Source organism: Hetaerina americana, unplaced genomic scaffold (genome assembly GCF_022747635.1).
Source record: "Hetaerina americana unplaced genomic scaffold, ioHetAmer1.1.p SCAF_2, whole genome shotgun sequence".
Taxonomy (NCBI): domain Eukaryota; kingdom Metazoa; phylum Arthropoda; class Insecta; order Odonata; family Calopterygidae; genus Hetaerina; species Hetaerina americana.
In genome coordinates, this window is record NW_027286763.1 from 112,317,919 (window position 1) to 112,341,055 (window position 23,137).

The 23,137-nt window shown below is 38.1% G+C and overlaps 1 protein-coding gene across 3 annotated transcripts; it reads left to right on the forward strand.

The window, feature by feature from the left end:
- The first annotated feature begins 1,299 nt into the window (after positions 1-1,299).
- Positions 1,300-22,512, forward strand: LOC139687876 (E3 ubiquitin-protein ligase Siah1-like). Of its 3 annotated transcripts, none has more exons than XM_071585210.1 (5): positions 1,300-1,889; positions 4,619-4,870; positions 7,595-7,834; positions 16,916-17,108; positions 21,689-22,512. In XM_071585210.1, exons 1-5 carry the CDS (start codon positions 1,820-1,822, stop codon positions 21,864-21,866), a joined length of 933 nt encoding a protein of 310 aa, XP_071441311.1. In that variant the 5' UTR covers positions 1,300-1,819; the 3' UTR covers positions 21,867-22,512. The 3 variants fall into 3 exon arrangements, with proteins under 3 accessions (XP_071441311.1, XP_071441313.1, XP_071441312.1); XM_071585212.1 differs by having other exon boundaries at positions 1,300-1,826; XM_071585211.1 differs by having other exon boundaries at positions 1,301-1,442.
- The last annotated feature ends 625 nt before the right edge of the window (positions 22,513-23,137 follow it).

Below are 23,137 nucleotides of genomic sequence, written 5' to 3' on the forward strand. Positions count from 1 at the left end.
TTTCCGCTTAGTCCAAAACCACACTTAAAAAAAGTTTTCATTTTTATTAATATCCTTAACCAATGTTCCTGACATCAATTGCCTCTTCCTTGTGAAACATCTTAGCCTAATATAATTCTTCTCCTTATGCCCCTACTACTTTGACCATTTAAGTCCACAACACTGCCTAGGCAGGTAAACTGTTCCACATTGCTCAACCCCCCCTCCCCCCTAATTCACATTTAATTTAGCTTTCCTCTTTCTTGAAAAACTCATAACCCTTTTATTTGTTTATATTTATTCTTATTGCATACATATCAGACAGATTTTCTTATACACTGAGAAAATATCATTATTCTAAGCCTGTCTAGTGATTAGATGCTAGTAAGGTAGAAAATTAGCACTCTGGACTGGACTGTTTTTAAAAACCACGAAGTTAAACAATAGCAGCACCACCTATCACCAACTACCCGGTAAAGCTAACTCATCACATTGTGAAATCATTGGAAAGTTAGGACCCACTGTAATTTAGAAAAAATAATGAAAGGAGAAAGAAAAGAAGCTTCAAGATACAACTTTCACATATTAATGTTTTTGACTTGGCTTATCCTAACAGGGAATGGTGTGAAGGTTAAGCATGTGCGCAATCACACAAATGGATTACATGCTTGAAAGATAGCGGTGCGAAAAAAAGGACCGAGGCACATTGTATGTTTCACCAGACACATTTGTTGGAAACACAAACACTGGGAGTCCTTTACATTTTCATCAGATTTTTACACGTATTCTGGCTCTGGTTCATCAAGACTGCGTAATTGTAATGGTTATAATATTATTTCCTAAAATAAACTGAGTTAAGCGATTTTTAACAGGTACTAAAAATTATATTCTACCCGAATTTCACTCTTACCTAGTCTATGGAACTGAGGAATTAATTATAAGAACGCAAGTACAGCCACATAAATTCTATTAGAAATATATTAAAATAGATAGCTAGACTTTACATTTATTGATGGGATTCCCCAGACGAGGTAACAATAATTAAAGTACTTTTTCATTCACAAGCCTCTGCAGTTATTGTCATTGTCTATTTTGTGAACATCTTCGTATTATTTTAGATACCGTTGTCCTTAAATTATTCAGTTACATAGTAATTACTCATGCCAAAACGAAGCCCCGACAGCAGGAAATAACTTGGGTGATTCATAAGTTCACAAAATACAATTTGAGCCATGGCGCGGTAATGTGATGGCAGCGTCATCTATCAACGAAGAACTACAAGCGTCTTAGTTTCATTGTAAAACAGCTCCCTCTTCGAGCGGTGGTAAAAAAGAAAACGGGATTAAAGGTGTTAACATGGGAGTTGGCTATCCTCGATCAGGGCAATTGGAGAAGGGTCTATACGCGGGAGTGTGACGTCCTTGGTCATGGCAGTTCGAGGCATTTCATTAACGTTATGAAGGGTACGGGCACCCTATTTTATAGTATTAAGCAAATTCATTGTCATAATGTGTGTATTGCATATGGCGTCGTGGAGCAGTAACACAGGACGTTATATGTGTGTTAATGTGCTAAGCTCGGAAGACTAACATTTTTTGTTTTATTGACATACATTTATAAGTGCTGTTCCCGTATTATTTACCCATCGGTTGGTGACATGTCTATCAGAAACCCTTGACAACGCACAGACTCAGCTTATACCTTATGTCCTCTTGATTGAGAACTTCGTAAAATATTTACACTGTGGCGGATTCAGGAAAATAACCAACCTTCTTTGGAGATATTGGATGAAAGTTATGGACATCCTTTAAGCTTATGCTTAGATCGGAGTTAGTAGCATATGGATCGTAAGTGGTCACGATATTCAAATAGACCTGCTACTCGTGCATCGCTGAAACTAACGATGAAACGTAGGTTAACACTTTTTTCAAACTTTGTGTGTTGATTGATTTTTAATAGTGTTTCTTTGCACGAGTATATTTATGTTTCGTATGACGAATTTCATTGTACGATACATTTATAAGATTGGCTTTTATAGTTGATATTTTATAATATGTTTTGGCGTGTAAAATTATGTTGTCATTACTTGGTATTTTATTAGTGCATTTTGAATGTTGCAATTTTACCAAGTATAATATTTTTCTGTGTTGTGGTTGTGAAAATGATTTTCCGAAAATGGTCTCTTCTATGACTCTTGAGATGTGTCGTTTGTCTAAATAGTTACAATTAAGGATTACATTTCATTATAAACGCTCTGATCTAAGTGATGAAACAAGCACAATCACGCCATGTAATGCAGCAATTACAATATTTGCTTATTTTAATTACGATTACGCGTATGCGAACAGAAGGGACTTATTACGTATCAATGGATTTGTTTTGGGTTGTAACTTCAATTTCCAAATACTTTCGCAGGTTTGAGTTGGTAGTAGTCGCTTCTAAATTTTGTGACAGATTTTGTTTCATGAAATTAATACGCTTTATCGGTTGGTTTGTTTATTTAATGTTAGTTGTTGTAGAGGTGGACCATGGTTACCAAACATCAGTGTCGGAATCGTTTAAGTGCATTCTATATGACGTACTGGCGTATGAGGAACTATTTGTATATTTCCCATAGTATGAAGTATTACTGTTAACTTTCGCACTCCTTGAATTATAATTTTTGATGTTTTGGGCAATGGATAACGAGGCAGACTTCGAGGCAATTAATCGTAAAATGCGTGCTTACGATTGTTTATGAATAAGTTCATTTTAGAATTTCACATATTCGAAATTTTCAATTATATTATTTAGTATTAAATTTATTTCAATCTTATGCAGTAAATTCATGAACGAATTCCCCTATTTCGTTAGAGAGCGGTAATTATGGGGAAATTCATTTGGTTTGCTGTAATTAATAAGTTAGAAAGCAAGGACTAAAATACTATTTACTGTGAAGAACTGCCTTGGACGACTTGATTGGGTTATATTTGGCTTTTCATGGCATAATTAGTTGCAGAGAGTGAAAACGTAACCTCCAGTTAAAGCTGATGTAATTCGGATAAATGAAATGTGATTTTTCTGTTAATATCGTTCGTGTTTATTATAGGAAATGGGATACTGACAATATTATCAACACAGTATGTAAGGTGTTCTTGTTGGCTACATCTTTGGAAGTGTTCAATAATTAAACAGTATTATGATCAAGCTAATGTTGTTCTCATAATCATCAACAAAAGGATAGAGAGTAGGGAAAATGATTACTTAGGGGATGATCAGTTTGGGTTTAGGAAGGGGAGAAGTACATGTAGTAATGTAATTGCAGTAATGAAATCACTAATGGAGAAGAATATAGAATACAAGGACGTATTTGCCTGTTTTTTAGATTTCGAAAAGGCATTTGATAGAGTGAATTTGGAAAAACTAATGAGTGTATTGAAGAAAATAAGAATAGATTGGAGGGACAGGAGGCTAATCCGCAACCTGTACATATATCAGACTGCTCAGGTGCGGGTGGGAAACGGGGAGTCAGGATGGGCAGTGTTAGGAAGGGGTGTAAGGCAGGGTTGCCCATTATCACCGTTGCTGTTCAACCTGTATGCAGAGGAAATGATTAAAGGGGCATGGGAAGAACTGGAGGTAGGAATGAAAGTGGGCAGGGAATTCGTAAAATCAGTTAGGTTTGCTGATGACCAAGCTTTAGTTTGTCAGTCAGCCAAGGGGCTGCAAGCATTGCTGAGTGAATTGGAAATTCAGTGCGACAGGTATGGGATGAGAATCAATATTAATAAAACAAAGGCTCTACGATTTTCTAGAAACAACATAAAAAAAGCATTAGAATCGGAGGGCAAAAACTAGAGCAGGTGGAACAGTTTACGTATCTTGGAAGTGTTTTGGACCAACACGGTCAAAGTAGTAGGGATGCAAGGAGAAGAATTGCGTTAGGCAAAGAGGCTTTCACGAGGAGGAGGGAGTTGATGATGGGGACGTTGAGTAAGGATGTTAAGAAATGACTCGTTAAAACTTTGATATGGAGTGTAGCTCTGTACGGCGCAGAAATTGGTCACAGAAGCAGGATGATAGAAGTAGATTGTAGGCTCTTGAAATATGGGTTTGGAGAAGAATGTAGAAGGCGATACGGACCAAAATGAAAGCAAATGAGGAAGTGCTTTGTACTGTGGGCGAAAAGAGGGGTTTGTTGGGAGAAATCCTAAGGAGGCAGGAAAAGTGGATGAAGGGGGTGTTGACCGGCAGTGGGATGCTGAAGACTGTGATAGAGGAGAGAATGTTAGGCAAACAAGGAAAGGGCAGGAACAGGATAGGGATGTTGGACGGGATGAAGGGAGGAAGGAGGTACTCGGAGATGAAGAGGGACCTGATTTAGAGTAGGATGATGGATTTTGAGTTTTGTTAGGAGTTGCAAAATATTTATTAGGTGGTTGTGTCAATCCAAAACCTACCTTAACCGGTAGATTACTTATTAATAATATGATTTTGTCACAATAATACCACTGTGTCTCATGCCTATAAGTTTGAAGTGCTTTTTGGTGTGGGCTGATAGACTTGCAGTACTTTTTTGTGATCATAATATTACAGTGGATTTGGTAAAAGTAAGCATATGATAACTGAATCTTATTTGACGAATTTTCCAAATTTGCAGCAATGAACGCGCAAATTCAGCTGCCTCATGTTTCCTGCAAGAGGAGAAGCAATCATGGAGGCACGGTTGCTTCATCCAACTCAAATGCAGCTTCAACTTCCACATCTGCAGCTGATCTCGCCAGTCTCTTTGAATGCCCCGTCTGCTTTGAGTATGTCTTACCTCCGATTCTTCAGTGCCACAGCGGACACCTTGTGTGTCAAAGTTGCCGGCCAATGCTCTCTTGCTGCCCCACTTGCAGAGGACCACTTGGTGAGTGCTAGAATTTGAATAGCAACTTTCGTTGAAAAAATATCTCCCTTCTACCATTTGCACGTGGTTTTTGTTAAATGGAAGGATCAAATAGTGCAGGCGACAGGTTGAATTATCGTAGATGGCATTAGTCCTTAGATGCATAGTGGAATGCATTAGACCTTAGATGCACTGGGGTACCATAAATTGAATGAATTATAATCCCAGATTTTATCAAGTGGTGACCATTGCTTCATCAAGTGGAAGAGTTTCACCAGATGAAGAAGTTAAATTCCTGAAATTATTTGTTCTGGTAGTGGTTACATTTTCATCACTTTTTTGGGGCTATGACCAGACATCTCAAGGATTATTCATTGTCTTCAATGAAGCATTTTATGTTGCAAATGGCATTTCCATTGCCATATTTCCTTCATTGAAGAAATTCATTGAAAGGTCTATCATTAAGTGGTGTGTACTTCTGTGTTTCCGATTACATCATTGAATAAGTTAGCTCAATATTTTATCTTGGCTTGCTACTATATTAATAACGTATAAACAATATACGCATTCCTGATATACAGGGTCGCACCCAAAAGTGGTAGGACTGATTTTCTCTGGTGCGAACGGAGCGGTGGAGGGGGGTCTGCCTGGCAGGGTAAGGTGGAGGGGGCTCTTAGCAACAGACCGACACCAACCTCAGTCACCTGCGGGCTGTCGTTGAGTGAGGACACCGTTTTTAGTGAAGCAAGTTTTTTGTCCGCGTCGAAAAACGAAATGAATCTGAATTTAGAGCAACGTTATCCCATGACGTTTTGTGCGAAACTCGGGAAGACGGCAACTGAGACCCTCGATATGATCAAGCAGGCTTATGGGGACACTGCCTTAAGCCGTTCCACAGTATTTGAGTGGCACAAGTTGTTTAAAGAGGGTAGGGAGCTCGTTGAAGACGACCATCGCTCCGGACGGCCGTCGACGGCAAGAACCGACACGAATGTGGACAGAGTGAGGACACTGCTGAACACAGACCGACGCTTAACCAGTGAAGAAATTGCAGACTAGTTGGGTCTGTCTGCATCCAACGTCCAACGCATTATTTCATAGGATTTGGCCATGCGCAAGGTGTGCACCAAGTTGGTGCTGAAAATTCTGAGTGTTGACCGACAGCTCCTGGTCAAATACGGCGTTGCCACGTTGTCGCACCCGCCCTATTCTCCCGATCTGGTACCACCGGACTTCTTCTTCTTCCCCCTGATGAAAAGACAGCTCAAGGGACGACGTTTTGACTCGATAAAGGCCGTTCAAGAGGCTTTGACGAGGGTCATCACCGGTATCCCCAAAGAAAATTTTTAGCGGGCGTACGGGGAATGGGAGCAACGTTATACTAAGTGTGTAGCAGCTCAAGGAGCATACTTTGAAGATTATTAAGTCGATGTAAGTATATCGTCAATAAAATTCTTGTAAAACAATCAGTCCTACCACTTTTGGGTGCGACCCTGTAATGTGCATATACCGCCCACTTTTTAATTTTGCAACATGATCATTGGGCAAATGGAACATTATTATTATTAAATATATTATTATACAGGGTCCATACAATAAGTATTGGGACTGGTTCCAAAAATCAGAATTTATTGCAGTTATCATTGCACTTACTTAATAATCGTCAAAATGCATTCCTCATGCATCGATGGAGTCGAATTGATATCTTTTGAGCTATCCTTTGAGGTAGTAATGTCGAGAAAATCTTCATCTTCCTGGATGCAGTCCAAAATTTCTTGTGAAATTTCCACTCGTGACAGTTTTTGTTCCTCGCTGAAGACTTTCGGCACCAGCTTCGCGCACACTTTCCTCATCGCAAGATCCTCTGTTCCAATGGTGAGGACGGTTCCGACTGAAAGGCCGGTCTCCTCGCTGATAAGGGCTTCGGATAAGGATAAGGGTTAAACGTCTGTCAGAGTCCAAAACTTTTTTCACTTTGGCCCCCCGAGCATCGATTCGAGCGGTCGTCAAGTGTCCGACGCGGTGCTTGTCTCAGATGTGCTCCAGGCCTTCCTTAAGCATTTTGTGCCATTCAAAAACTCTAGTGGGGCTGAAGGCATCATCCCCATAAGTCTGTTTAATTAGTTCTAGGGTCTCTGATGTGGATATCCTGAGTTTAACGCAAAACTTCATAGCATAGCGTTGCTCGATGGTGCACTCCATGCTGGCGCGACAACCCCAGAAACAATGACATGTCACAGAAATCCACCTCCTGTCTCAACGCTTGCCTAGAGGCGACTGAACTAAAGTGCGCGTGAGTGGTGGGGGACCCCTTTACCGAGCCGACTGGTGGGACCCCCATTCACCGCTCCGTTGAGGCTACAGCGAACCAGTCACAATACTTATTGTATGGATCCTGTATATATATATATTTTTATATCCTTACTTATATTATTTTTAACATCCTCATAATGTTTTAATTGTTTTGTGTAATCCCCAATGAGTACTCAATGATTCGAGTAGTAATGTAAAAAGCAAAATCTGAATAAAAAGTGGTGAAAATGTGTCATTTAATGTTTGCAATGGTATTTAGTATTGAAATGTCATAATTTTAAGTGTTAGTTTGCAAATACACCTCTGTTATGGAGTTGTTGTTCCATTTTTTGATTGTGGATGTGATTGTTGTTTGCTACAGTTTAATTAATATGGTTGATAACTTAAGCCTTAATAGTTTTACTGCATCTTCAATGTTCTTAATTTTTTCAGGGAACATAAGAAATCTGGCTATGGAGAAGGTGGCGAGTACGGTTTTGTTCCCTTGTAAATTTGCCAGCTCTGGCTGCCAGTTGTCATTCCTTCACACAGAGAAAATAGAGCATGAGGAGGTTTGTGAGTTTAGACCCTACCTATGCCCATGCCCTGGCGCACTCTGCAAGTGGGAAGGATCATTGGAGCAGGTGATGCCTCACCTGCTGATGTCTCACAAATCCATCACAACTCTGCAAGGTAAATGGCCTTAATGAGCCCAAGTGTATCAGTGTAGTAGGTGAGGGATACTCCTATTCTATCCTCAACATATCCTGTGGAAAACAGTTTCCTGATCCGCAGTACTTAAGCTGTTGGATGAGGGTGATCTGAGTTCTCAATTCTCAGCCTGATATCGAAAATGACAATGTATGCTCGAAAAAAAGTTTAATTTTTCAGTGTTATCGCCTTTAATATTAATTCATTTCATCTAGTGGTGTTCCAGTGCCATGTACCATCTCTGTACTGTGCAGTACTGCAAAGTACCAGTCAGCAGCCACAATTGTCTCTTGATTGGACGAAAAACATTTACCAGAAATTTTGACAAATTCCAAAGAAACTGCGGGAGATACCGCAACAGTAACTTTTTAACGGAGTCATCCGCTAATGTGCATTTCAATGCAAAAATTACAGAGTGTAAAAATCATTCGCCTTGACTGGGATTCGAACCCAGATCCCTCAATATCCGGTCGAGTGCTTTAGCCACTTAAGCTACCGAGGCGTCCTCTTAAACTCTGAAAATTTTGGGGCTTTTAAAGGAACAAGATGTTGTGACGAAATACCGTACATACAATGTCACAGGCATTCGTATTCGTGCGCGACGCGCCACAGTCCACGAGGTTAAAGCCAACTTTAAACACTTATGGTGTTTATCCTTTGACAAATTCCAAAGAAACTGCGGGAGATACCGCAACAGTAACTTTTTAACGGAGTCATCCGCTAATGTGCATTTCAATGCAAAAATTACAGAGTGTAAAAATCATTCGCCTTGACTGGGATTCGAACCCAGATCCCTCAATATCCGGTCGAGTGCTTTAGCCACTTAAGCTACCGAGGCGTCCTCTTAAACTCTGAAAATTTTGGGGCTTTTAAAGGAACAAGATGTTGTGACGAAATACCGTACATACAATGTCACAGGCATTCGTATTCGTGCGCGACGCGCCACAGTCCACGAGGTTAAAGCCAACTTTAAACACTTATGGTGTTTATCCTTTGACAAATTCCAAAGAAACTGCGGGAGATACCGCAACAGTAACTTTTTAATGGAGTCATCCGCTAATGTGCATTTCAATGCAACAATTTCAGAGTGTAAAAATCATTCGCCTTGACTGGGATTCGAACCCAGATCCCTCAACGGCATGTACGGCATTGTATGGCAATGTATGCCATTTCGTCACAACATCTAGTTCCTTTAAAAGCCCCAAAATTTCAGAGTTTAAGAGGACGCCTTGGTAGCTTAAGTGGCTAAAGCACTCGATCGGATATTGAGGGATCTGGGTTCGAGTCCCAGTCAAGGCGAATGATTTTTACACTCTGAAATTGTTGCATTGAAATATAGATTCTTCTTTACTTTTGGTTTACTTCAGCAGAATCACATTTGCTCCTCATGGCTGGTTATAGAATGCCGGAGATAATGATGAGACTTGCGATAGTTGGCACAGGGGTAGAAACATCGAGGTGGAATGACCTAAGAAATGGAATACTTGTGGGTCAGTTTTATTAACTCCTACAGAACCTATTGAAGTTCCTTCAAAATGATCTCTCTCGCCATTTACCTTGACTATGATTATCATTGTTACCTAAAGGGGTTTCTGGTGCGTAGCAACTAATTTCACTTTCTCTTTATTCCATATGTTGCCCTGCTCGAACCATTAAGATAGGCATTGATTTATGTGCTCATGTTTTTTTGTTTTTTTATTGATGGACTCATTCAATGTGATCTCAATGTATCCCTTATACATATTTAATAATATCCTATCTCTATTTACAGAATAAATTTTCCTGCCTATTGTAGAGTAATGAATATCTCTGGGAGTGTAGTATTAAATACGATTCTTAGTTACTGGATTTGGAAACCTAGAGATTAATTATTCAAATCGCAGTAGCACACAATGGCAGCATGGGTCTTTCATTGGCTTGTGGCCAGTCAATGCATACTCCTGTGCTGATATGTGTATTGTATATAGGTTTGCTTTGGCAAATGCTTCCAGAAGAGACTTGTCGCAATTGAAAATGTGTTGCTGCAAGCAACCCTCAGAATCTGCGTGCTTGTTGAAGTGACCAGTGATGACTTCGAGTCTGAGCTCATTGCCTCTCCATGTCTCACAATACCCTCAAACACAGTCCCAGTTTTTTTCATCAACTTCTTGAGCCACGCATGGCGTCCCACAAATACTTCCTCTCCAGCCATTTATTATTCTGGCATCTTCTGAAAGAGGTCAGCGAAAATCACTTTTGCCTTTTCACAAACAATGTTCTTATTAGTAGTGTCACATCACAAATGCTTTTCGTTTATCCACATGAGAAGCAACCTTTCAACATTGATGAGAATGCATTGAGAAGAATCAATGTATGCCAACCCTTTTGAAGCATTTATCTTCTTAATTTTGTCCTTATTCTTGAGGATAGCGCAAATAATTGATGCCGACACATTTGTATGTGTGTGACAGATCAGCCACGTGAGCACCTCGTTCTTGCTTTTCCATGATTTTACTTTTCTTTGCTATGGTTATTTTTATTCTTTAATGCCATTCTTCTCGCAGCTTTTTTTTTGGGAACATCTTTTTAAAACTATGAACAAAATATTATTTAACTTTTGGACTGTGGGCAAAAAAAATCACAAATAATATCCGAACACAAGTTTTGCGTAATCTGCAATCACTAGTGGCACCAAGGTGCTGGTGAAACAAGTGTTCAACGCAAACTGAAGGAGCAGGTGCACTATCGTTCCTTGAATTCCTCTCTCCTAGTCTCTTGCTATGAGAAAACTCTCTTGTTGAGCAAGTCATTGTTGATGATAATATTTTTGCTTAATAACTGAGGTGCTCGTTAAGCGAGGTTCCACTGTTCATGGGAATAGTTAGGGCTTCAAAGATAATATATGCTGGAACCATATCCTGGAACATGTCGTGTGATCATGCTAAGTCTGAGTGATGAGAGCTCAAAGCATTGTCACAGAGTCCAGTATGTAGCTTGGCAATTCCTATTTCTAACTATAGTTTGTAAATTACTTTAGGGAGTAAATTAGGGAACTCATTGCCAGATGCATAAATGCATGCCTTCGAGAAATTCAGCAATACATCAATAAAAATACTTTTTCACAGAGTACATTTATTAGACAGGCTAATTTGGTGTTAACCCATTATGAAATGGGGATCCACTAAGGTCAAATTCTTAAATGCCATTTATCTATATTTTAGTCCAATAATCAACGCTGAATAATTTAATTTAAAGATTCAGATTAATGTTATATCCCATTCTGGTAAGTTACTGCTTTTGAATTAATGTTCAATTTATTCACAGAATTCTTGGAGTAGTATTTTATGTATGGAAATAAAAAACCTTTTAGGTTAAATACCAAATTCCACTTCTTTCCCTAAAATTACCAAAATCATTTTGGGAAAAACCAAAAACAGCTTTTGTGACAGAATAAAATTCCTGCAAGGAAAAAGCAACAACAGTTTGCAGGCATACTTGGTTAAGTCGTCAGGAAATTCTCGAGGTCAATGTTCATGGTAAAGACTTGGTAAATGGAATCTGAATGCTCTCTTTTAATACCCTGGTAAAGAATGAAACAATGTTACATTAAATGTTATTTATGGAATAAATGTAGTTGTAAGATAGGAAGTTAGAATTTCAAATGAAGTTTTGACCACCATTTTTATTGAATATTGAATTACAGTCCAGGCACTAGACGGATACTGTGTAAGTACTGTGTGTTGATTTTATGCCTAAAATATATGGTTATGTTTTATGAATTAATATTTTTAGGGGACTTGGGTGTATTAGGCATTTAAAGTATTGCATTGGGTGATGAGAAATTTAAAAGGAAGTAGCGTAGCCACAAAAGAAAAAGCATATAAGGCACTGGTTATCCCTATCCTAGAATACTCCTCCATAGTATGGGATCCATATGAGGTGAGGCATATTAAAAAGATAGAAAAAGTTCAAAGAAAGGCAGCAAGATATGTACTCGGAAGGTATAAAAGAACAGATAGTGTCACAGAAATGTTAGATATACTGAAATGGGAGAGTTTGAAAAATAGAAGAAAAAGGAGTAGGTTAGGCGCGATGTATAGAATTGTTAAAAAGGATGAAGCGTGGGAAGATTTAGGGAAAGGGATAGAAAAGCCTAATTTTAAGGGAAAAAACGACCATAGCCTCAAAATAAAAATAAGGACTCAAAAAACAAATAAGAAAAAATACTCTTTTTTAAATAGAACCATAATTGATTGGAACCAGCTGCCTGGAGGTTTGTTTGAGCCCTTTCCATCCAATTTTAGAAGTTTTAAGTTGAATTGTAAAGCAGCCACTGGGTAATAAACTTCTTTGTAGTCATGAAAATATTGTTTGTATGTGATGTGGACGGCATATTGTACAGGGTTCGTCCGGAAAATAAGTGTACTGAGCTCAGGAAAAAAAATGTATTACACTTTTACATATCTTAAGCTAATATATCTCAAAATAGGACCCTTGTGAGTCGATACACTTGTTCCAGCGGCGTTCCCATTCCTGGAACGCTCCCGCGAAGGCATCATCGGGAACCTCTCGAAGACACGTCGTCGACCTCTTCTCTGCCCTCCACGAACATCTTGTGCCACCGAAAGATCATGTTTCTGGACATGGCTGACTCCCCGTAAGCCTGGTTAATCATACCGACAGTTTCGTTAGACGATTTCCCAAGCTTTATCGCAAATTTGATGGAATAACGCTGCTCCAAAAACTTTGGCATCGCGTTCCGTGACGTGGGTCGAAGCGTGGAGGTTCGCGTTAACAGAGCTCCTCACTACACCACAGCTCAGAGCCGACTGCCTTTTTCAGCGTCGCTTGACAACATACCCCCCTCCAATCGCAGCCCGTCAGAGCGGTGCTGGGCGCGCCTGGAGCGGCGCGCCCAGCCCGGGAGTCAGTACACTTATTTTCCGGACGAACCCTGTATGTGATGTGGAAGTTTGTTTGTATGTGATGTGGAAGTGTCATTATGTAAAAATATTTTATCTCTTATGTTTTTATGTGTTCGTATGTAATTTTTGTTGTAGAGTTATCTTTGACCTAACCTGACCGTTGCCACCAGGAAATTTGCCTAATTGCAACGTAATTGTGTAAATAAATAAATAAATATTTAAATTTGGTAATTTGGCTCTTTTTGAGTCATGGCTAATATATGTCTTCTCAGTAAAAAGCAACATATTTTTTTAGTATTGGAATCAACTTACAGTATTTTCCCATCGATAACGTAATCTTTACAGAAATGTTCAGATGATCAGAAAAATGGCAATGCACATTATGTAATGATACTTGAAAAAATCTAAACATTTACATACCTATGTGCATAATAATTAAAAGGAGAGTCTCGCAAAAAGAAATTACTCTGGAAGCATGTCTTTCTAATTGCATTCTATTGTATACACATCTGCTACTGTTAAAGTAATTTCATCTCATAAATCCATTAGAAAAAGAAGAAAAATATTCTAATGCGTAGTACTCCTTTATTCTAATACATAGTACTTCATGGATATGTAGAGTACCTTGTATTATATTTATGAATATAAATATATGATAGGATTAGTAGATCACTCGAATCCTAGAAATTTGTCACCTGAATCACACTTAAATTAAATAAGTGCATTTATTGTCTCTTATCACCGAGTTCACTCTCCGAAGTCAACTCTTCTTCATCTTCTAGCACTGGCATTGAACTATTGCCTTAAGTTTTTCAAATCTTTTTTTTACTCAAGTCACTCAGACTTCCTGCCAACTTTCCAGAACCCACGGTCTTATTTCTTCATAAGACACTCTTCTAATCCTTCCTGATTCTGTGTAGTCTTTCATACCAGACATCTCCCACTTTTCTCAACTAGAAAGTAATTTTGATTTAAAAGATTTATTAATGGATAAATCCAGGCAGCCTCACCATTTCCTTTTTCTTTTGCAAAATTGATGACTTCTAGCTTAAACATTGCTGTATACGATATTTTTCTCCATGGATAATTTTCTTGAGAAAATTCTAAATTACAAAAGCCTAACTCAATTCAGGTTTGAAACAATCACCATGCAGGCGGCACTTTCATAGAACTTGGAGGGTGTCTAGAACAGCTGAGCGCCAATACTGCAAGCAAAATACTATGCAACAAATCAAAGTAAAGATAACAAAAGAAGAAAATTCTACTTCATTCATTTTCTTATATTTGGTTTTCTGATTGTTTATTTATGAAGCATATAAAATGGCACACAAACCTATGTCCCATTTCGACTCACGAATCATAGCAAAAAAACAATAAGGCAGCATATTGTGTTGGCTTTTAAATATTGTTTATTATTTGATCCTTCTGTTGTTGGGAATTAATTTCAATCACCTGGCTCTAATCTTCTGTATATGTATGGTAGATATAGCCACAGCAATTATGATTTCATTTATTCATCGGATGACACTATATATTAGTGCATGGATATAGATGTATTTATACACATAATGTGTACAATTTTTACGTGCACATATAAAAAACCATAAATACGGTAATCAACCCGAAGGTTGGTTTGGTAGGTGGCGATAGAGTTCACCTGTTCAAGATTAAAATGTAACTTTGGGCGCGAGGTATGTATACAAATTCATGATAACTACAAAGTTCTGGGTGCACGTTATCATTGGGAAAATAAGGTAGTAGCATGGGACAGTTAGTTAGATTGATACGCATTCTTCAGGGATGAAGAGATTCCTTGATTATTATTTTATTAGGTAATCTACCGGTTAAGGTAGGTTTTTGGATGGGCATAGCTACAAAATAAATATTTTGTGACTCCTAACAAAACACACTACTCTACATCAGGTCCCTCTTCATCCATAAGTACTTCCCTTCTCCCTTCATCCTGTCCAACATCCTTATCCTGTTTCTTCCCTTTCCTTGTTCGCCTAACATTCTCCCCTCTATTACAGTCTTCAGCATCCCACTGCCGATCAATATGTCTTCATCCATTTTTCCTGCCTCCTTAGGATATCTCCCAGCAAACCCCTCCCTTCGCCCACCATACCAAGTACCTCCTCGTTTGTTTTCTTCTCTGTCCATTTCACCTTCTATATTCTTCTCCATACCCACATTTCAAAAGCCTCCAGTCTACATCTATCCTCCTGCTTCAATGACCACGTTTTCGTACATAGCTACGCTCCATATCAAAGTTTTTATGAGTCTTCTTAATATCCTTACCCAACGTCCCTCCTTGTGAAAGCCTCTTTGCCTAGCGCAATTCTTCTCCTTACGTCCCTACTACTTTGACCGTGTTGGTCCAAAACACTTCCAAGATACGTAAACTGTTCTACCTGCTCTAGTTTCTGCCCTCCTATTTTAATGCTTTTTTTATGTTCTTTCTAAAAAATCGTATAACCTTGGTTTTATTAATATTGATTCTCATCCCATACCTGTCGCACTGAATTTCCAATTCACTCAGCAATGCTTGCAGCCCCTTGGCTGACTGACAAACTAAAGCTTGGTCATCAGCAAACCTAACTGATTTTACGAATTCCCTGCCCACTTTCATTCCTACCTCCAGTTCTTCCCATGCCCCTTTAATCATTTCCTCTGCATACAGGTTGAACAGCAACGGTGATAATGGGACACCCTGCCTTACACCCCTTCCTAACACTGCCCATCCTGACTCCCCGTTTCCCACCCGCACCTGAGCAGTCTGATATATGTACAGGTTGCGGATTAGCCTCCTGTCCCTCCAATCTATTCTTATTTTCTTCAATACACTCATTAGTTTTTCCAAATTCACTCTATCAAATGCCTTTTCGAAATCTAAAAAACAGGCAAATACGTCCTTGTATTCTATATTCTTCTCCATTAGTGATTTCATTACTGCAATTACATTACTACATGTACTTCTCCCCTTCCTAAATCCAAACTGATCATCCCCTAAGTAATCATTTTCCCTACTCTCTATCCTTTTGTTTATGATCCTGAGAACAACTTTAGCTGCGTGGGATATCAAACTTATCGTCCTGTAGTCCTCGCATGATGTAGCCTTTACCTTTTTCGGAATAGGAACTAAAACTGATCTCAGATTCCTTGATGAAACCAAAAAATTTCAATCAGTACTAACCGAATTTCATATAAGCCAAGTGTCTTTTTCCTCCTCGACCAAAATTTATTGATCTTGGCCATTATGTGGTCTGACTGCTTATTTATCCCATGGCAAATAGTTTTACGTAATGTTCTGTGTCTGAAATATGACCAAAAATAATATTTTTGTAATTTGAGGACAAAAAAACAACATCATTCCCAAAAGAGGTATTCAGTGAAGTTTTTTCCACATTGTTCGATTTTATTTGATTTTATTTGCGAACCTTCTCAGAAGACCCAAAATTCAGTTGTGCATTTTTTGAAATTCACTTAAATATTGCTACTAGCTATGCTTAGGGGTGTCTACATGACCAGAGGCAGCCATCCATTGAAGACTATACTCCCTAAAATATGCAATGATGGGTAATTCTTAAAGTTAAATTAAATGAAGGTCACTTAAAGTTGAAAATTTCCTGGCTTGGAGAATTTGTGTAATCCTTAATTTTACTCAAAAAAGCCCTTGTTCTTAAAACAAAATTGTAGCTTAAAGGTGGACATTTTCTTAAGTGTATTACAGTTATTTCTTGCTTCAAATCAGTTTATGAAGACAGATTGCCTTTCTTCATTTGCCATACTGAATTATTATTAATGAAAACTATGATAGCTTTGGGGTTGTACAAAATAGACTTTAAAGCAATAGCTATAAACCAAGTAAATTTTTTCACTGACCTCATTTCAGTCATTGAGACATATAAATGTTAGATGTCTTACACAGGCTGTAATGCTGCGGAAGCTTCCGCATTGTACTAGATTTGAAAAGAAGCATGTGTGAAAAGAAGAGTGCTAAAATTTTCCACTAAATAATTATTTATTAGTATTAGTAGTCTTCTCTGTTATTTTGGAACAGTTACATCTGAATTTGTAATTTATAAAACATGTTAACTTGGAAAATAGTACAATGGTTTCGATATTGTTATGACAATTGATCCAAAATATTTTTTTGCAGGGGAAGATATTGTGTTCCTCGCTACAGACATAAATCTTCCTGGAGCCGTGGACTGGGTTATGATGCAGTCTTGCTTCAACAACCACTTCATGCTAGTTCTGGAGAAGCAGGAGAAGATTGAAGGATTCCAACAATTCTTTGCCATTGTGCAGCTAATAGGGTCTAGAAAGGAAGCGGAAAATTTTGCATACAGGTAAGTTTATAACCCCTTAAATTGGGAGGATATCTCAAGATGCTCTCCAAAGAGTGTCATTAGATGCGGTAAATAAAAGGATGCATTTCCATTGGTCCTGTGTTCTGCATTATTATGCTGCACGTTTGTATAAAAAGTATTGGGAAAGTTTCAGAAAACCAGATTTAATTCAGAAGTTGCTTCAATACCGTAAAAACCTTGTGTGTAGCAGCTCAAGGAGCATACTTTGAAGATTATTAAGTCGATGTAAGTATGTGGTCAATAAAATTCTTGTAAAAAAATCAGTCGTACCACTTTTGGGTGCGATCCTGTATATAACACTATCGCTCAGCAAACTAATTTAGATGCACAGCACAAACAAACACAACTTTTCAGCTGAAAATGAAAAGGAGAAAATCCAGTAAAGGCTGGGTTGATGGTTACAGGGAGGAAATGAAGTTTTTCTTTTTGATAATGCTCTTCTAGGGTATTACTTTTAAGCCCATTCTAACTAGTTACTTTATCTGTGCCTGACTTTTGGCAATTTTCAATGAGGTAATGAGTGAGATTTTTTCTCTTATTGGGATCTCCACATTTTCCCAGTAATGAGTTTTAAGCTTGACACTACCAATATCCCCAAAGTTTTACACAACTTTGGGGATATTGGTAGTGTCAAGCAACAACAAGTAACAACATCAAACCTTTATTCATTCACTGCAATGGAGCCTTTTCTCTAAGTTACAGTCCTGAGGGAAACATTTCTGTCGGTGTTGTATTGATGTTGGGAAAGGCCATCTAGTGTGAAAGGTCTACACTCTGAAAAAAAAGATAAGATTTTAGAATGGATTCGCTTAAGCTTGGCGAAGCAAAACGTCGAAATGCTTGGAATATTGTGATTTACACGAGACAAGATATGGACTTTTCAATTATGTGGGAGTAGTTTATGTGCATCATTTCTCAAAACTCTTAGGACTTGCACTAACATCTCCAAAAAGTTATTCAGTGTACAGGCTGTGGCGGTTATCTCTGGACAAATTTCATTTGGAATTTCCCACCATATCATAGTTCCACTGGAGGTCACAATTGGCATTCTTCAAAGCTATAGGTATCTAGTAAACAGTCATGACCTCTAAATGGCCGAGATGTTACCTACAAATGTGGAGTACAATCGATGAGCCGCTATTATCGAAAGTGTTTGCCCTGGGTGTTCGCCCAGTGAGATATTTTGATTCTTCAGGTACCCCAGATCAACTGTTTATGGTATTGTGGCTAAGTATAATTCTTCGGAGAAGTTTGGTCAAGGTTTCGCTAACCCGGTGAGGAAACCTCATTTGAGGAAACACTCAGGCCCTGATTTCTTAGGAATTTTGCATTTTTTGCGATTTTGCAAATTTCGAAGAATGTTGTGAAACCGTGGATGGTAACTTTGGCCCTGGGGAGAAAATAAGCCTTTCAATGGGAGGATGGTGCACCAGCTCATACGAGTCATTTAGTCCACAACTGGCTCTCGGGTAGCATCGACGTGTTCTGGTCAAAGGAGTTCTGGCCCCAGAATAGCCCGGACTTGAACATCCTAGACTACTATGTATGTGTGCAGAGTAGTCGAAAGGGATTACCAATAAGATGAAGCACCGCTTTCGTAGCAGCATTTGCGAATATGGACATCGCTTTTTAAATAATAATAATAATTTTATTGGTCCAGCGATCAAGTACATGATATAGGACAAGTCAGAAGAGTAGAATAGAAGATGGCGAGCACACTATAACAATATTACACTCCATCATTAATGAAATCCTCAACCTTGTAATACATTTTCTGGAGTAACATTGCTTTAATTTTGGATTCAAAAACGGGAAAACTATTGATACCCTTTACCTCATTGGGTAATACATTGTAAAGTTTTAAACCCATTGAGTTTGGACCACACAAAGAACTTGTAGTGCATACATATGGGATATGAAGGTGATTAGAACTTCTTGTGAAGTGGCTGTGTACAGCACTGTTTTTATAAAATTTGGTAGAATTATTGTAAGTATACAATAACACACATAAAATATATGCACAAGGAAAAGGTAACAGGCCCAGCTTTCTAAAAATGGGTTTACAAGGGGCAAGATAATGGGAATTGGTTATTAGCCTCACTGCTCTTTTTTGCATTTTAAAAATTCTGGATGCATGAGGTGATGAACCCCAGAACAAGATACCATATGTTAAGTGGGAATAAAACTGCCCATAATACAAAGTCAACAGCACATCTTGAGATACGATGGATCTTAAGGATCGAATTAAGAAGCATTTGGCGCTTAGCTTGTTAGACAGATTATTAATATGCGATTCCCAAGTCAATGAAGCATCGAGGTGTAGCCCGAGAAATTTCACACTACCCACCTGGGGAATTGGCTTTTGGTTAACTTGAACACTAATAGAGTTGCTTATTTTGTTCTTATTATTAAAATAGACATTTTGGGACTTCTCAACATTAAGATCAAGGAGGTTGTTGGAGCACCAGTTGCTTAAATTATCAGAAACTTAAAGAGTATGTGGGATCAATTCAGGACAAAATCGGAGGCAGTAATTGCAGCTGAAGGGGGTTACATTGAGTAATGTTACCCTGGACAGATACCCCTACTTGTATGTAAAAGGATTTTCATTTTCGTTTTTGTTTTTCTTAAATTTGCTTTTGAACAAAAGTTTAATTTGTCCGGATTTCAATCGCCGTACCCTGTATAGTCTAGGCAATTCCTTACAGGTCTAGACTATTATTACTGCAATCCTGAGCTGTATGAATTTCTAAATTTGATGGAAACTTATGTGTTAGGAACTGTGAGGTCAAAAAGAAAGGAATTGCCAAAATTTGTTATGATGAAAAAATTGGAAAGTGCATCTGCATTCAGAAGTAAGTTAATGGTTTTGAAGTGGAAGGACAAGAGAGATGTTCATATGCTGCTCAGGATCCATGGAGACAGTGCTGGACAGGAAAGGGAAGGCAAAGGAGAAAGCTGTCGCTGTTGTGGAGTACAATGACTCCATTTGGAGGAGTTGATCTTCTGGATTAGGACATGGTGACATACAGTACTGAGAGGAAGAGAATGAAGCAGTAGTATCAGAGGATATTGTTACACCTAGATCCATGCACTTTCAATGCTTATGGGTGAGGTACATCTGGAAAAGTTATAGCTGTTTTCTTATATTTAGATAATGGTGGTTCAGAAAAAGTTGTGCAAATACAGTGCCATCTGTTGATTGTTTCCAAATCCGCTGAAGTTATTGCTTTGTTTCAGTAGTCGTTTGCCTCTCGGTAAATGCATATTACATCTGCAAAAATTGTTGCTCCTGCCACTTGTCAAGTGTGTACTGTGATTTGATTTTTGTGTGTGAAAGGATCATCGGCTGCTTAAATTCATCAGGAGTTGTGCCTAGCTAATGGACCTATAGTGATGAGTGAAGGAAAGGTTAGACACAGGTAATGAGACTTCAAAATGGTCACATAAATGTGCATGATGAAGAGCGGAGTAGAATGTTTAAAAGATTTTTACGTAAGAGTTCGAAAATCACAAATTATTTGCCAGGTGGGTATAAAAAATGCTTACCAACCAACACAAAGAGCAGAGAATGTTGAGTGGGCAAAAAGTGTGTGTACTTACAAAGTAAATTATTTCATTTCAAGTATTTTTGGACCTTTATCCCTAATTGGAACCTTTCACCTTTGTCGTCTTCAAATCGTTGCCCTACAAGTGGATTGTTGGGCAACAGTTTGAAGATGACAAGGAACACAAGACTACCGTTGTCAACTAATTCCAATCGCAAGCTACGAACTACTATGCCGAGGGATGAAAGAGTTGCAGGATTATGAAAAGTGCTTAGAAGTGAATGTCAATTATGTAGACAAGTGAATCTAGGTTTGCTGCAAACCAGAGCCGATAATAAAAACTATCTAATGAATAAAGTTTTTAAAATGACCAAACGCCCTTACGTGACGAATATGCCTCTTAGTATTCAGAAAGTGTGGAGGGAAAGAAAATTATTTGAGATTCTATTTAGATCTCGTGTACCGTTAATTCCATAAATACGGAGGAGAAATTTCCAAGGCATCAGTAAATTGCTGAAAGCTAGTTCAGACACTTATTATCTTGGGTGATTGCATTGCAACACTGCTGGATCATGGATGTTCCTAGATTATTTATATCTGGATTAGAGATATGTCAGTGTACCTTGGACTTAACAGTGCACTTTTTTCTTAAACTATATTTAATGCTCTCTTTGTTGTCTTGAGTTAAAATAAAACCTGCCTGCAGCATTCACAAGATTTTAGTAACACTCAAGTTTTATATTCACCCAGAGCTCTCAAATTTTCTAAATGTGGCGGTGGTTTTATTGTCCGTGCAGCCTCTGCATGATTGTCTATAGTCGTTACAGTTGGCATACCTGTAGAATTTCCCGATTAAAAGTGCCAGGGTGTGATTTCATTATTTGTATCTGATGCCGTTAGTTCAGATATAATTCAAGGACAGGTAATTAAATATATAATTCTAAAACGTCAATGAAATCAACATATAAGTGAATGCAGAAGATATTTTATTGGAATGGTCTTACTTTACAGACTGGAGCTGAATGGCCATAAGAGGCGCCTGACATGGGAAGCAACGCCCAGGTCCATCCATGAAGGGGTGTCTTCCGCTATCCTGAACTCTGATTGCCTGGTGTTTGATACCAGCATGGCAAAACTCTTTGCTGACAATGGAAATCTTGGCATTAACGTAACAGTATCCATGGCATGAGGATTATAGTCTTCATCATCATCTTCATAAGGCGGAGCCTTATTGTTGCAGTCATTGGTCACTCTCCATCTTTTCAGTTCATTGTAGGTTGCTACTCTCATTGTACTTTTTATATCATCCATAAATTTCTTCCTTGGCCTTCCTCTTCCTTTATTTCCCAATATTTTCCCCTCCATTATATTTTCCAGGAAGTGGTTATGTCTGAGAACATATCCAACAAATTTAATTTTCCTTTTCTCCATCTCTTTTATTAAATTCCTTTCTTCTTTAATTCCTCTCAATACTTCTATGTTGCTTTTCTTGTCCGTCCATCTTTTTCTTGTTATTCTTTTCCAAATCCGCATTTGGATGTGCATCCAAAAATGTGGATTTAGAGAAGAATTAAACACTTGAGATATTGGTATTGAAATTGGTGACAACTTGTGCCATCTCTAGAATTTCACCTCACCATTAAACCCCAACAAGTCATTATTTGAAATTCTCGTCTTTTTCAAAGTTTGGTGTCCAATTTCAATGCATATAAATATTATATGATAATTTCTTTGATGTCTGTATTCTCCATCAATTCCAGTTTTACAAGGAAGTTTTAATTCCATTTAGTTATTTTGATCGGTGTATATTCAGTTTAATAAACTTGCCAAAATAAGTTGGCAAAAGTAAATTCAGTTGAAAGATCTTTTCCCCCTCCGAAAAATAGTGGCTACGTACGTACTTGGGATTGTGAAGAGCATTAACAAGAAATGATCACAGTGTTATGCAGATTTTGTGACTTTGCGTCAAGAGTGCCGTATTTTCCCATCGATAACTCGTGCATTATCTACACAAAAATGTTCAAATAATCGAAAAAATGGCAATGCGCATTATATAATGAAAATTTAAAAAAAACCAAACATTTACATACCTATGTACGCTATAATTTAAAGAAGAGTTTCGCAGAAATAAATTAGTCTGGAAGCATGCCTTTCTTATCGTATTCCATTTAATACAGATCTGCTACTGTTACAGTTATTTCATGTATCCATTAGAAAAAGAAGAAAAATATTCTAATACGTAGGACTTCTTTATTCTAATACATAGTACTTCACATGTACGTAGAGTATGTTGTATTATATACCCATGTGTATAAATATATGATAGGGTTGGTAGATTACTGGAATCCAAGAAATTCGTCACCTGAATCACAATTAAATGAATTAAGTGCATTTATTGCATTAAATGAATTAAGTGCAAAGGCATATCACCGAGTTCACTCTCCGAAGTTAATACTTCCT

Bases quoted from the DNA above. Each gene is read 5' to 3' on its own strand.
- LOC139687876 (XM_071585210.1), top strand. From the start codon at position 1,820: ATGGATCGTAAGTGGTCACGATATTCAAATAGACCTGCTACTCGTGCA. The intron at 1,890-4,618 runs GTAGGTTAACAC...CCAAATTTGCAG, and splicing joins GCTGAAACTAACGATGAAAC to CAATGAACGCGCAAATTCAG. The intron at 4,871-7,594 runs GTGAGTGCTAGA...TAATTTTTTCAG, and splicing joins CACTTGCAGAGGACCACTTG to GGAACATAAGAAATCTGGCT.